The 16662-nt window shown below is 41.2% G+C and overlaps 1 protein-coding gene across 1 annotated transcript in view; it reads left to right on the top strand.

Annotated features, from left to right (window-relative positions):
- The first annotated feature begins 9328 nt into the window (after nt 1–9328).
- The window catches only part of LOC308307166 (alanine aminotransferase 2-like), a 28832-nt gene continuing 21498 nt past the window's right edge, over nt 9329–16662 (top strand). Inside the window, exons 1-2 of the mRNA XM_080752337.1 lie at nt 9329–9483; nt 9612–9819. Coding sequence (XP_080608463.1) covers nt 9667–9819 — 153 coding nt within the window. The 5' untranslated portion in view covers nt 9329–9483; nt 9612–9666. The remainder of the gene's footprint in view (nt 9484–9611; nt 9820–16662) is intronic.

Genomic DNA, 16662 nt, shown 5'->3' with positions numbered 1-16662 from the left:
ATTGACTGAATGTAATTAGAGGGATGTGTATATACACTGTAAACTCAAGGTCCAGAAAATGAAGTTAATTAAAGCAGAGATTAAGGTTGGTTATTTTTGTAAATGGCTGATACAAAAGGTACCTGATCTTAATGTATTTATCGTATTTATTACAGAAATGGGTTGGGTGGTTGAGAGGTTCCTGAGAGATGATAGTTTCAATTTCTAGTTGGCCTGCATTTGCATCACATTTACACACAGATATAAAGTAGTAGCTTTAACTTGCTTGAGCTGCCTGATATTAAATGTAGTTGGATTTAGTTTTGATTTTGTTCGTTTAAATAATGAACTGATTCGGGACTAAGAAAAGTCTACATTTTGATAGCTAATGGTGCAACTTAGAAATGAAGGGTTCATCTCTAAATGATTTTTGACAGATTCTATATTGAAATGTTTGTTCAGTGTTCAAACCGTCTCGATAAGCTCTGTTGGCATTTCTTTTGATATGTTTATTTCCTTATTTGTGAATCAAATGATTTACCTGGTCTGCCGAAGGTTGGCGTTTCTGGTAACCTACGGCACATAACATTTCAAGTGTGACAGAATGTTATCAAAGATTCACAACGTTATACGTACATGTCTCTGTCAAACCAAGTAGACATAATGACAAGCTTGTCAAGTATTGGTGCCTTAGGTCTGGCAGAATTTGCACAAAGTTCCACATATGAGGGTGAGGAGTCAGCAAAAGGCAGAGAACATATTACAAAAAGATGCCCCCAGCTGCTAAATTGCACCCTGGCTGTCTGAAATGGCCCTCGGTCTTAATCTATACCAATGTTTCTCAATGTACAAGCCGGGGGTCCCGTCCAAAACAAACCCTTACAGGTCCGTAATAAATGGAGCCATTCTTTAACCCATTTAGAACGGGTACACATTTTGTGTATCATTATTTTATGCTTTAACTATTGAAAAATAGCAGATATACAAGCTCACAGCGCGGCACCGAGTGCCGCGCTGCAAGCTTGTAGATCTGCCATTTTTGAAAAATCGTGAAAATTAGAATTTTGACGCGATTCTATAAGTGTCTTTTGAATCCTTCTAATTCTAGGCCTAAATGGGTTAATCTTTGGGAACCCCAATTTACTCAGTACAATTCTCACTGTTCATTTAACTGGGATAGCGTAGGAATAGAACCAAATGGACCTGTTCTAGTTGTACCCCCCTCTGAGTTGCAGACCTGTTCTAGTTGTACCCCCCTCTGAGTTGCAGACCTGTTCTAGTTGTACCCCCCTCTGAGTTGCAGACCTGTTCTAGTTGTACCCCCCTCTGAGTTGCAGACCTGTTCTAGTTGTACCCCCCTCTGAGTTGCAGACCTGTAAGGGTTTGTTTTGGACCCCCTGGTGGTCCCCAGACCTGACATTGAGAACCAGTGATCTATACTTCATCGCTTGAACCTTTCGACAAAAATGAAAGAAATGTATTTTCAAATGATGGAGTTCGATCAGGGTCATCATGCGACAAAGTTCAAATTAAGCCCTTTGCACACAGGCGCGTTTAACCGCACGGATAAAACGGACAATATAATTTTTTTTAAAGAAAACAATGATTCTCTATGACCTCATGCACACCGGCTCCGAATTAGCCGTGCGACGAGTGGCTGCCGCCGTGCGTTTTTTTCTCGATCGAACCGAGTTCGATTCGTGCGTCTTGTCGCATGCGCTAAAAAACTCATCACTCCTTTTATGACTCCTTTTTGGATCCGCAGCGCCGATTCCGCACAGCCTTGCACACCAAATCCAATGCGTTTTATTCATGCCGCAAACGGAAAAAACGCAACTGTTCGTGTGCAAAGGGCTTTATCCCCTGATCTTTACTTGGTTGTGCATCGTGCATGCACTGAACATAGATTTACAAGTTTAATGCATGTGTTGTGAGACACTTTAAGTGTGCAGCTAAACATAAATCAGAAATGAACTCCATATGGATTCCCAACTGACACACTGATGATGATGCACTCCTTTTCCTTCCCGTCACATTCCACATTTTGACTGTTTGTGATTTGTATTTGATGTCTGTACAAAAGAAATGAAAAATGTTTGTCATGTTTTGTGTTCATGATTTTTGTATTGATTCTTGTTTCTTTCTTTTTTTTGTAATGTAAAATGATGTTATATTACCTGGTCTTAAAGTGTGATATTATAACTTATTACTTGTACTCTGGCTATTTTTTGGAAAGATTGTGGTATTAAGATCAGTAGTGAGCTTGTGACATGTCATGTGTGTGAGGTAAATAAATAACCTCCACCCCCTTTTTGGGGTCTTACAGTAATTTTTGGTCGGGCTGGCAACTAATAATCGGGGGATATCTTTAGAAAATAGTGTCAAATCCTGGAATAAATTCCTTACCAAAAAAAATCTTCACCAATGTGTTTGTAAAGGTGTCTAGTAACACATCTCACAAAGACTGAAATTCAGTTTCCCTAGGAAAATCTTTGACAGCTAGGGTAATTCTGGGTCTCATTCACTCACTATACACTATACTATAGGGGAAAAAAATCACTCCCAAAAAATATGCTTTAAGTGGGATGTGAGGGGTCTAACTAGGTGTTTTTAATTATTCTGAATCCATTGCAAGCATTTGTTTTGCACCAAAAACATTCCTTGGGCTAGAAATGGACCCCCATACTGCTGTGAAAAGTGATGACTCATCTTTGTGAGATGTGTTACTAGACACCTTTACAAACACATTGGTGAAGAAATGTTTTGGTAAGGAATTTATTCCAGGACTTTTTAAGATATCCCCCGATTATAAGTGGAGAGGGCCAGTCCTTCAGTAGCACCGGTCCACAGAGCAGAGAGACATCACATGATTGGCCCACTGGCTTGTCTATCATCTGAATACCGGCCTAGAACCCAATCACAGGCTACTGTGGCACAGGAGTCCCACCCACCCAAACATATAACAGCTGTTACAAGCCCACAAAGCGTCTGGGCAGCAACGCTGTTGTGGGCTTGTAGATCTTTGTGTGTTTCGAGGCGGTTGTGGTGGGCCAGTCTGGGCCAAGAGATATCGGGGCCGAATGATATGTCCCAGTCCAGCCCAGCATAAGAATGTGTGGGTTTATCACTTTTAAACACTCTAGTCTCAATGAAACAGACCTGAGTTACAAGTACAACTGTTTTGGACCACTTTTGTCCATCTACAACAAATCTCTTCAACAAAAATAACCTACAAGCTATTTTTTACAGGATAAATTCTACAAGCTGAAAAGCTATTTTTGGCTAATGTTCCTTCCAGAACATGCTGGGGTTCAATGGGTTAAATAGGATTTCCGTTTTTACTTTAAACAGCGAATCATTGAATTAAATAAATGTAAGGATAAAAAAACAACATATTCTATTTTTGACAGGCTACGTTCACACTTCACAGGATTCAGGCCACACAAGTAACACTTTTTTCTGTCTGACTGTACAGAAAGACAAGTTGCTCAACTGTCTTTCAACAGTTTTTCACACCCGTTTCTGTTTTCCTTTTTCTTTCATTTTTCTAGAGTGCACAGCTGCCCAAATGTGGCTGAAGTATTCTACAGAGAATGCATGAAGGGAAGTGGCTTCACTAGAAAACAATTCAAGTTTGAGCCACTATGGTGCTGCTAATAGTGTCTCAGAGGAGTAAAATGACTGTTGTAGATTTTGTATCACCTCAGCATGAATCTGAAGCATCTGCAAATATTTTCAAAAAATATATCATAAACAATTAATTATGTAAAATAGGGGGGAAGGTGGTTTCTCAAAAGGATTTGGGGAACAGAAATTGATTGCACATGAACATGGAAGAAAAATACACCAACTGATGTTGGGAATGTCTACCCCTTGTGGGTAAACCCTAACTTTGCACATTACACTTTCCAAGCATCTTGGCAGTCTATCCAGAAAATCACCTGTGCTTGTTTCTGTTTTTGGATGCATGTGTGCATCTGGAGGTGAACATTTTATGGGTGTAACTGTTATGTATACAATCCTAACTGTACAATAAGCACATCAAGGGTGTCTGTAAATCCTTCTATAATTCAGGAATTCTCTGAGGGAGGGAGAGAGGGAACGAAAACATGAGCCTGATGATCATTTACAACCTGCTGTATTTGCTGAACTGTGGACTGTATGTTTGTCTTGGTGTGTCAGTATTTCCTCAGAATTGCTCACAGCAAACATCCCTGCCTTCAGTGCCTTGCCATCCCACCCAACCTCTCTCTTACTAAAGGGAGATTCTACCTTTTTTTTTGGAGCTGTGTGGAACACAAGCTCCCTATACGTGGCCGTGTGTGTGGGTCTGTCTGTCTGTCTGTCTCCGTCCGTGTCTGTATGTAGCCTAAACTTCGGCGCGTAACTAGTGCCGCACCATTTACGCCACTCGCGCAATATATACATCAAAATGTGCGGCTCGGCCGGGAATGGTGTTCTATTACCTTTCGTTCCGATCCGCCTTACCATGCCGACGTAATCGGCAAAAAACGACGCTTAATTGTCCCCATTGACTTATAATGGGACAATGCAAGAAATCACTTTCAAGTGTTTTTCTCTCGTAAACCATAGGAGCTACAGTTTCAAACCTCCGAGAGGAGATTCATAATGATTTTAAGAATGAATCGAAAAATAATTACATCACTCGGCCTCATGGTGGCGCTATAACGGCCCACTTTACGTTTTGCCCCGTAACTCTTGAACCGTAGATCGGAAAATTTAAATTCTTTTTTCCCTGGATTCCTTGGGTCAAGACGCATCTCCCCATATAGGCCACGCCCATTTGCGCCAGGATAGATTTTCCGCCATCTTGAATTTTCTCCAAAACACTTTTTGCTCCTTTTCCTACATATTTTCTTCAAATGTCACAAAAATCGGTACACATGATCCTGGGTGACCAGAGAGGTGCTGTTGAGTCACACACACACACACACACACACACACACACACACACACACACACACACACACAGCTCCACTTCGAACAGAGGTTCGATTTTTTAACCTCATTTCGGTGCTCACTGACAGGTATCATTTCTGTCATCTCACACTGCATGTCAGAGGTGGGCTGCTGTGCTAGCTCAGGATAGCTTGAAGGTTCACCTGCCGATGGCCTAATTGGGAGGGATTTCAAGCTAACAGCCTCCCTAGAACAGCCTTTCTCTTTCTAGAATGTTAACGTGTAAAAAGTAAACAAATAAAATCTCCTGCAATCTCCCTATTTCTCCCATGCAGGAAACAACCTAATTTCCCAAATTGACTGTTTGCCGCTTCACCTCCCAATGTCATTGGTGTAAAGTAACTTAGTAATTTTGAGGCATTTGTACTTTACTTTTTTACTTCTAGTCCACTACATCTTGTATCCAAATATTGTACTTTTACTCCACTTAATTTGAAAACTTTACAAAACATGCATAAACTACTTTAGCCCTATTGTATACCTCAGCCATTTGAAAATAGCCGATCTACAAGCTCACAACACGTCGCATGTAGATCTGCTATTTTCAAACATTTTGCACTTTTACTTTTGGTAAGTATAGTTTGATGCCAATACTTTCATACTTTTACTCAAGTACATTTTGAATTCTGGACTTTTACTTGTAACAGAGTATTTCTATATTACTACTTTTTCCACCACTGTCCAATGTACAGTATGAATGAATGGAACATTGTAAAGCGCTTTGAGTGCTTAGAAAGGCGCTATAAAAATGCAATCCAAATCCATTAAAACCTTCTTCAACTACGACTTGAAATTTCATCAAGTTCATTAGGTGCAAGGACCAAATTCCTGTGGCGTGGAGAGCCATAGATATTGTTAGTGCCTCCTTTGTTTTTTGTTAATTCTATTGTGGTGTGGCAGGGAAACAAGGGTCAATTATGTCAACCAGTCCAACACAAATCAGAATCTCCCTTATTTAAAAAAAAATCACACCCGTGTGAACTGAGCGGTGGTCGTGGAGGCTGCGCAACAGCAAAACAAATATATATATACCTGTATATATATATAATAAAAAATATTAAAACAATATTAAACAAAATATTAATAATAAAATGCATGTCACTCAGGCCGCCACTGGTATCCATCCATCATCCATCCGTGTGTGAGTGTGTGTGTGTGTGTGTGTGTGTGTGTGTGTGTGTGTGTGTGTGTGTGTGTGTGGTCTGGCCTGAACAACAGCGCCCCTCCCTTAACATGTGTGGTCAAAAAAGGTACTGTAGGCTACATACAGACAGACAGACAGACAGACAGACATACCCACACACACGGCCACGTATAGGAGCGTTGTGACCACCGCTCAAAAAAAAAAGAAAATAGAAAAAAACCTTAGTTGTCAGGTGTGCATGATGCATGGGGGAATAAGGTAAAAAAAAAAGTTGAAATATTTCTTTCCTGTTTTGTGCCATTCCAGGATATATTGGATGTGGCCATGGAAACACTTGTCTTAGAAGGCTTATGTATTCAAATTGAGCTAAAGTCTAGACAAGAGGTTTGTGCCTCTTTGAATTCACCTGACTTTATATGTTTAAGTTCTTTTGAAAGGCTGTCTGTTACCAGTGATGGAAGAAGTACATTTTCTACCTAAGTAAAAGTAGCAATACCACAATGTTGAAATACTTAAACGTATGTTAAGTAAAAGTCCTGTATTCAAAGATTTACTTAAAAGTACAAAAGTATTGGCATCAAAATATACTTAATTACCAAAGGTAAGTACCTCAAAATTATAGTACAGTAGGCTACTTGAGAAAAAATACTTTACACCACTAGATATTAGTCTGTGATTTAAACGACCTTGACGATGTGGTGTGGTGTGGTGTGATGGCCCTCCCCCTTGTGCACACTGTGTAACGTCACGGGAGGCATCACATGTTTGTACCCCGTTTGAGATGGGATCAAATGTCTTCTCCGGACTCTGTCCAAGACATCACGCGATTACTTAATGTCTCTGTGAGAACTGACTCTGAGTCTATATGGATTCTGCCTAAGTCGGCAGAATATGAATATAGCCTACAAATGTAAGTATATGTTACGGAGGCACCTTGGAACAGATTTGTTTTGAAATACAGCCCACTTCCCTCACTCTCGGTCCATGATCGGTCCTCTGTGTACTTACACTGACAGGTGGCCGAGTTCAAAATAGATTCCTTTCTTAATTCTCACTTCTCCATTTAACAACCCAGTCTAGTCAAATCTTGAGTGTAACTCTGAGAGTGCGCACTCTCTGACTTAAATGAACACTGAAGATTTTACTTTGTTGACAAGGCAAGCAGGACAGTGAGCGGATGTTGTTAGTGGGATCTGACACTAAACTCTGTCATCAGAGAGAGAGAGAGAGAGAGAGAGAGAGAGAGAGAGAGAGAGAGAGAGAGAGAGAGAGAGAGAGAGAGAGAGAGAGAGAGAATCACTTGCACTTATTTCATAGGATTTAACTCTGCTTCCTTTCAGAATATTAAAGGAGCTATAGTCAACTTTTTCATTGTAGGGCCGGCACTTTGTTTACATCCTAGTCTATAGACTAGAATGTAAACAAAGTGTCGGTCTGACAATGGCCAAAATTATTATTTTATCATTATTTTACACTTTTTGTGGTCATTTTTGAATAGAAACACATATATGAAGCTTATTTGTTTATAAAATATTTTCGAAACATTATTTTTATTTTAGCATCCGTTTTTCAAGAAAAAGTTCACTATAGCTCCTTCAAGGTGCTGTAAGTGGTATTTTTGTTAAACAGCTCTATATTCTGACTGAAATCATAGACTACAGTGTTCAGTAACGGGGGACTCCCCATCTCTCCACCTCTTTAGTAAACAGAAAATACATTTTCAGGTTGTGATACCAATTTCATGCATACTGGATGTATGCAACTGATAGTGGAAGTGGTATTTATTACTCCACTTGTACAGATACAGTAACACTTGTATGTTTTGAGCGCGTGTGTGTGTGTGTGTGTGTGTGTGTGTGTGTGTGTGTGTGTGTGTGTGTGTGTGTGTGTGACTGTGTGTGTGTGTGTGTGTGTGTGTGTGTGTGTGTGTGTGTGTGTGTGTTAAAAAGGGACAACAGGATATGGTGATGATGATGGGGTTTCCACAGTTATGAGAGGACCCACAGTAATTACACGGCACGCACGTTGTTGTCACAACACATTTACTCCCATTTTAAAGAGTGACAGTAAAAGTGCACATTGCTGCCCTTGTGTCTATTCGATGCCAACCACAAAGTTTAATTTAATTTAAAACGTAAAGAATATTTGAGTCCGGATCCAGAAAACCACCCCCTCCCAGCCCCTTCTACAAACCCTATATATGAATGCATGCTGCTTATGCTTCTTGGAAGCTAGGTTGGCTACTGTAGGTTGTGGTGGCACGAGTGGCATATCTTCTGGAAGTGGGCCATGGCCATGACCCTTGTGTAACAACTTTGGCTGGTATAGTGTTACAATACCAGTTCGAGGGGAGGAAAATATGGTGTCCAGCTAGGCTGTACAGTCAAGTCACAGAACGGTTTTAGACTGTTTGGGCACATGAGTAGCTAATTCATAATCACACATCAACAGCTGAGCCCAAGTCAAAAGTGCCATGTTTTTTTATTGATTTGGTGACATAAGAATTCCATCCAGAGTAGCGTGATTATTGTGTATTATGTTAATGTAATATAATAATAATAATATTTTTCAGACCTTTCATGGTCAGCATTTTACAGAACATTGTTGAGGCTTTACATGTAGAAATAACAAATTCATGATTTCACAGTTTGCTAAGCTAAATATGAAAAAGTAACCTGGCAACATGTTGTTGTTGATTGATGTTGTTTCAGGTTGCACTGTACTAAAAATGGTGACAGTGACACTCAGGTCAGGTAAGGAAAATATATAGGCCTAACTTAAGTGAAGATTTAAATTAATACATTTTCCTTAGTAGGCTACTAAAAGCAGTACACATTTTGCCCAAGAGATGTATTAATAATACTACCTTAGTAGTAGTAGGCCTAGTAGTAGACAGTAGCCTTCTACGTATGATTGGGAGATTGCAGTTGCCTTTCGCTATCATGCCATGCGCCTTCAGCCTTCTACAGTTACAGACTTACAGTTGTCTACAGTTGTGTTCCCCGCAGCGATTTCTGCTGTCATAGAATTCGATAGGTCACCAATGTGTATGTAACATCATCAAAGCAGAATGCGCGCATGGATTGCAACCAGCTGGCGACGTGTCCTTGGAAAGTAACCACGCTGTCAACTGACGCGGTACAGGAGAAATCGAGGCAGTTCCCCCAAGTAGTGACATAGTGACCAAGCACTGAAGGCGTGGTAACTTGTTTGTCAATGTGTCGGGGGAGTTTCAAAGTTGGGTAACGACGCGTTCTGAGCAGTGAGTGAGGAGAGACTCTGTGCCTGTGGCCACACTGACTGCTCTGGTGACACAAACTTCTGGAGACACGCTGTACACACAGCAGCACCCTGGGAACTAGTAGCAGTTTACTGAACGGGTAAGAAAGAAGATAAGAGAGCACTCGCCTACTTGAACTTGTTGTCATATGTGCATTGCTGTGTGACTTTTGGCGACAGGAATAAATGCCTGACTCAAATATTTCAGATATTATTATTACTATTACAGTCAGTCAGTCTATCGTGGAGCGGCTGCAGAAAGCGGCCACGTCTTGAAAGGAAGTATGTCCTCGTCTTCTGGAGTGAATGGAGTCTCCCCGCAACGCGGGAGGGTGCTGACAGTTGACAACATGAACCCCAACGTCAAGCGGGTGGAGTATGCGGTCCGTGGTCCCATCGTGCAGCGGGCTGTGCAACTGGAAAAGGAACTGAAAGAGGTATTAAAAAAAAGGAAAACACAATGTCTGGTCTGTGAATCCAACCTGCTCATCCACAACTGTCACCCATAATTGCACGTGTTTTTGTTAGTTTACCATAATTACTTGGTTGAACAGTCGAGATGCTCCGATCTAGATTTTTCACTTTCCGATTACCGATATGGCAGAATCGATACCGATCCGACACAGATAGCCTACCGATAACTGATATAGCAAATGTTTGATATATTTAGGCCGATATATGAAATATGATATATAAATAACAATTACAATAAATTAAATAAATGCACATATTAATGATTGGGCATTTTCGCTGCGATCCGATTACGTTTTTTGGCTGATATCGGGGCGATATCCGATCTGAAGATCGGATCCGTAGCATCCCTAGAATACAACCTTCTCATCCACATTATTTGTCACCCATAATTGCACGTGTTTTTTTTTTTTTTTTTTCTCGATGTAATTTACCATAATTATTTTGTTGTGAGACAGCGCGCAACCAAGTATAAAACTCTTTAATTTGTCATCATCCGATCTGTGGGTGTGAGATGGACAATGCCGCTTGGCGGACTAAAAAAAGTAGCCTACAACCTGCTGAGTTGTTTGAGTCAGCTGTTGACAGTAGGCATAAGGCTGGTCTGCTATCTTGCATGCCACATGCTGGACGACCAATGCATGACATGACACAAAATGATGGGCATGCAGCCATGCACATGGGTTGCTCCTTTGAAATAAACAACCCCACTTACATGTCATGATAAAGAGTTCATACTGTGAGTGTGAGCTTGCGTTGTAGATTGCAACAACAACAAAAAAGTAAATTATATATATATTATTAGATTATATATTTTTTTGTGGTTAAGTGGTTCCCCCAATCTGTGTGTGGTTGACAAATAGTAGGCTACATGCTGATTTGTTGTTTACTCGGGTTGGTTTACTATCTTCTCATGCCACATGTATATCTTGCATGCCACATGTTAAATAGTTAAATGCATGACGTAACGCCAAAACATGGGCGTACACTTGGTGACTGAACTTGCCTTGACAGTTACTTTTTTTTTTTTTTTAAACAATATGTTTATTTCGTTTTTCTTTTTTTGGACATACAATACAATCCTTGACAGTTACTTGTCTTGAATAAAACGTGCATAAGTGATTGATGGCGAGGTGCAGACAATGCATCATTTATGTTCAGTTAGGGAACGCACAAGCATTGCAGGGATGGCTCGGGTGCCTCCGCAAGGCTGCACAGTCAGCACCACCGATCGATTATATCCACCATGTTTTCCCCTAGAGCCAAGCCAAGCACGAGATGCACACGCTGAGATGCACACGCTGTCTCATTGGAGAGCTGTGATGCAACCTTTGGATAACCCTCCTTTCAGAGGGGCAGGCAAAGTGTCCTGAAAAACAAATTAGATCAAGTAAGGGGACAAGCGGTCGTGTACCGAATACGATTTCATTGTGGCTGTGCCTGCAGGGTAATCAACTGGCAAGAATCTACAGTGCATAGCTGGTGTGCATGTTACTCACACTGCTGTAGCCTGAGGTCTCTGTAGAAGAGAGTAGAGACCATGACTTAAAAGCATGCGACTCGAGTCTCAACAAGTAATCTCTTTTACTGGGTGCACGGCTCAAGTGGAAGATCACCAGTCCAGCACTCACGGAAATGTCCTTTAAGTCAGTCAGTTACAAACCTGCATGTGTCCAAATGGTTCATAACTATGAACATTTAGCTTGGGGGACCCCCTCAAGGACCCCTTGGGGGGGGACCCGGACCCCTCTTTGAGAACCAGTGCTTTAAGGTTCTTTTTATTATTATTATTTTAATCTTGTCTGTGTCTATCAAAATAAAAAGTACCTAAAAGGACATTTTCATGAGTGCTGGTGAATGTTCTGCTCTGTAGAAACAGTCCAGAGTACATAGGCCTACAGATTTTCTGCCCTGGGAAAGTGAGAAACCAGTCTAGAGTAGATAGCAGGCCTACATTGTTGAGAGGTTGTTATGTAAGTGATGAAGCATTCCCTCTTTTGTGTGCTCCCTCCTCTCTCCCTCCCTCCGGCCCTCTGTGGAGACGAGTCCATTGAAGTGAGCCAGAGTCCAGACTCTTTCTTTGTAGGAGGGGATCATTAAGCAGCCCCTTTTCTGCAGAAAGATCCTGAAATTCTTGGTAGTCGCACCTGTTTTTCACTCCCTCCTATAACAATAAACGGAGGACAAACTGTGCCTCTCTCTCTCAGCGTTTAGAATTTAATGAGCTGCCGTAAGCGTGAATCTACTTTATGGGGGCGTTGTGATAAAAGTTTAATGAGGAAATGCTATACAGATTTATGCCAGAAAGACAAAAAGAAGAAAAGAAAATTTTAATCCTTTTGAAAACATCTCCGTAACATCCAGGTGGAACCATAAAATAGCCTCCTGTGTGTACTCAGAAGAGACATATGCGTTCAATGACACAGTGTCACAGGACTTATTTGCAGTCAGTTGGCAGTGCCTTGTATACTTTTATAGCAAATCCTGTCTGTTGGCATCATGCAGAGGTCAAAATGTTGCCCGTGAAAACAACCCACGCAAGCAAAACTCCAGAGTGTTAATTTAACTCTGAAAATGTGAAAATTGATCCAATAAGGGTGACAGTGTTGCTGTGCAGAACGTGACGTGGATCCCTTTAGTCTCTTATTAGGCCTGGAGGTGCTCCATTTGCCTTGTCAGCTATAGGAGGCTGCTCGCCTGCTTCCTGTCAGGTCTGTGACTGCAACACGTTTACTGAGGGATCAGCACATTTCGTGTATGTGTGTGCTTGTATCACTATACTTGTGAGGGCCAGATATCCTCACTAGAACTGTAGTAGAATTTGAGAAATTGACATTGTTAGAGGACCGTTTTCCTGTTCCTCCCAAGATAATTGGTTGTTTTATGGTTATAAAACGAGTGTTAGGATTACAATTAGGAAAAGATTCAGGTTGGGATTAGGTTTGAGCATTTAAAGGTATGGTTTAGATGTTGGATTGAAATGATGCCTTATTTATCCAAAAATAGCCTATCTGCAAGCTCACAACACAGCGCATTGTGCCCTTGCAGATCTGTTATTTTCAGCTTTAGGGCTAGGATTAAAAATGTAAAAAACAAATTGGCAGAAAATGTTGATGTCCTCACAAGTAAACTTAAGCGATACAAACGCGTGTGTATGTGCGTGTGTGCATCTGTGTGTGTGCTTGGCCCTCTGAACATTATCTCAGTCATCAGGAATGACAGGGGACTGCACTGCTGCTGCAAGATAAATCGGCCTTGGACAGACCTGCACGGACCTTAGAAATAGACCATGACAGACTTGGCGGACAAATAAAACAAAGACTCATTGTGTGAAGCGTGTACGTGTGCGTCTCCGTTTTATCAGATGATGGAGCCATGTGTTGTTAGTCTAGCAATCTCTTCTGCAACAGTTAAGTGTGTGATGTGTGTACATAGCCTCAGTCTAGGGTGCATACAGCAACAAACCAAGCATGATTATGTTAGGCTAGGAGGTCTTATGTGTGGACTGGTGAACAGGATGTCCTGGGTCCAGGTTGGTTGGTTTGCGTCATGTAGGGTTGTCATGGTTTCACATTTTTAACACCGAAAATATAGTCTGCGTCAGCACCGGTATTATCGGTAATACCGAAACTTCCAGTAGTTATTAGTAATAATATATCATGGTGTTACTGTGCTTTTTTTTTTCTTTCTTTTTTTTCTTTTTTTTTTGCAAACTGTTCATAAAGTTATCAATCAAAAGGCCTCTCTACATAGGATCAAGATATCTAGGCAGCCAGGCAGGCATATTAATAAGTCACCCTCCACGTGAATACTATCACATCGCATACTTATAATATTAACAGGCTTACATAACACAACGTCTTGTTGATGTGTTGAAGCATGGGTTTAAAACCAAAATACGGATCCCATCGTTTATTTAAAAGAGACGTTCAATTGAGCCGATTCGTTTGTGACTGTCACATCTCTACTGCACTGCCTGCCTGCCGGCTGCACTCGGGGCAGAGCTGAGCAGCGGAGAAGTTTTCTTTTTTTTAACAGTGTTATCGATGTGTAGGTAACATACTCAGTGCTCGCGCACCGATAACACCGTGTATCGTGACAACCCTAGCGTCATGTAATCGTTGCTTGCTGCTGAATTGAGTAGGACAACACAGGGCCAGTAAGCAGGGCAGGGGACAGGGCTGGCTGCTCTGTCCCCCAGAAAACAGACACCTCTTTGTTGGATCAGAACAAGGATGTGAATGAGGGGCGGGGAGATGTGGTTGCATCGGTGACTAGGACCTTTTTTGTACAAATACAACTAACGTTAATGCAAAACAACAACGACCCTGCAGTTCTTTATCCGGGGTTTATGTAACGACATACCCACAGAAATGCAAATATTGACTTGGGCCTGAACTCTAAAATGGTATGTGCACACATTTAGAGTTGGCTGGCCTGACGTGTTGTCCTGCAAGAACATGCTGACTCCACATACGCACAAGATACAGGTACAGTAAACTGACCCTGCTGGACTGTTTGCATGTTGGAGCGTACTATACGTACATTACATAAACACTGTAGGGACAAAGGGAGCTCCTTCTGTGGTCATCATCATGCGCATATGCATGTAGGCACAGATCAGTGGCGTCAGTTCAGAAAAAGCTAAGGTATGGCAACATGCGCCTTCGCGACACCAGTCATGTTAGCAACAGACATGATACATTTTTTAAGAAGTACATTCTATTTCATTTTTATTTTTTCGGTTGTTCAAGTGCAGCTAAACTTGGCATGTTAGTAAACGTGCCACAATTAACAATAATGCATTGCACCTGTGCAGCTGACCTGCGGAACCTGGGAATATACCATTCTGTCAAGATGAGGAGAATAAAAGTGTGGAGAATATAATTATAATACCTTGTTAAAGTGACAATTTTGTTAAATTTAGCATTTGTAGTTATTTTAATGTAATTTAACAACATAATAACCAGCAGAGTAGACAAAGAGACATTCATGAATTTATATTTAAAAGTAACTTTTATTTCCCCCCCCTGGACCCAGGGTATGGCAGCTGCATACCCCTGCCATACCCAATTGACGCCCCTGGCACAGATGCCTGCCAGTGCCCTTGAGCCTGGCACTGGCCTTAGACCTTGAGCTGGCCCACTGCTTCTGATAGTTAGGAATCAGGATGAGTCAAAATGCAGACTGCAAATTATCCAGTGTGGATCACATGGATCATTAAAGTATGAGTAACTCATTTGTGGAAAGTGGCCAGATGAATATTGCTCATATGTTTTTGTGACACTGAATTGTCAGCATAGCTCGAGCTCGAGCCTAGCTTGAACCTGACTAGAGATGTAATCAGCAAGGGTAACTGAAAACACCTTTTTATGAATGTTCTGGGCCTTTGATGACATATTTTAAATATGTTTGTATATATACTTTTAGTATAGACCAGTGGTTCTCAACCTTTTCAGGCCACGACCCACAAAATAATCATATTTTAACTGGGGACCCCCCCACCCTGACAAACTAAGAGTTGAGGCAATTCCATTTTGTTTAACACAATTATATTGTGAAAATAGCCGATCTACATGCTCTGTTGTAGATCGGCTATTTTCACAATAATTTCTACCTCTATTATTTGACAGTTTGGCCAATGTTTAATTTGTCACTTTAGAGGTATTAAAAAGTCCTTAAATTGTCACTTTAGAGTGCAGATGCCCTCTTATACACTTAGACTTTATGTTGGTTTGTTTACTGTTGAGTGAGAAAACATTGCTGCACATTAAGTTAATCACTTGGGGACCCCCAAATATAATGTGGGGACCCCCCTGGGGGTCCTAACCCACAAGTTGAGAATCACTCGTATAGCCGTGGAAGAGCAACAGTAAAGCAAGGTCCCAGAGGTGATCCCGGGATGCTGTGACCTTGTGGTCGATGCACTTGCCGTATGCTCAGCCACGTGCACACCCCAATGACCTTATATCTGATTGGCTATAGTCTGTCTCCCCGCTTGACATTAGTTAATAGCTACCCAATGGTAAATGCTAGGCATCAATACAATATAATCCAATCATGGATTAAAGTGAACAATTTCACTTAACTCGGCTGATCTCTAAAAATCAACTTGTTTTTCTTTGCACATATGAGGATAGGAAAGTTAAAGGGTTAATCAATAATGGAAGTTACGGTATCTCTCTCAGACAGCTGCAGCAGTACAAACATAAAAAATGACCTTTCAGAGGAACACAGGCTACAAGTCTAAACATTGTCTGATAAGGCTCATAAAAAGTAATATTTTCAGAGGCGTCCCCATCTGACCTGAAAATAAAACATAGAAACATACCACTGATGCTCTGATGCCTGACACCGTGTCGCGGGTTCGAATCCCGATCCCGACGACCTTTGCTGCATGTCACTCCCCATCTCATTTCCTGTCAGTCTACATAAAAGCCCCAAAACAAATCTTTAAAAAAATATAAATAAAACACATTTGATGTGTCAGGCACTCTGCAACGTATGACTCCTGCCGCCTTAAGCCAAATCCATACTTTGTTGCCAATTTATACTTTGTCACATCGTTGCTTGACAAATATAAATGTAAACAAGAAAAAGAAAACTATGGTTTGGTGTGGCCCGTAGGAGGCAAGCCGTATAGACACCACAGCTAATCTCACAGTTGCTCCGAGAGATTTTCAGTTGAAATATCGTTGTTGAGTGCACAGTTATGTGTGGTGAGGTATAAAGTGGCCACATAATGACAGAAAATGAAGCCAATGAATGGAGGCTATGCGAGCCACCAAATGTCACATTTGCGTTTTGAA

This window comes from Nannobrachium achirus (assembly GCF_963921795.1).
Source record: "Nannobrachium achirus genome assembly, chromosome: 21".
Lineage (NCBI taxonomy): Eukaryota > Metazoa > Chordata > Actinopteri > Myctophiformes > Myctophidae > Nannobrachium > Nannobrachium achirus.
The sequence above is the reverse complement of the archived record's forward strand: the minus strand, read 5'-3'. Positions and strand labels throughout refer to the sequence as shown.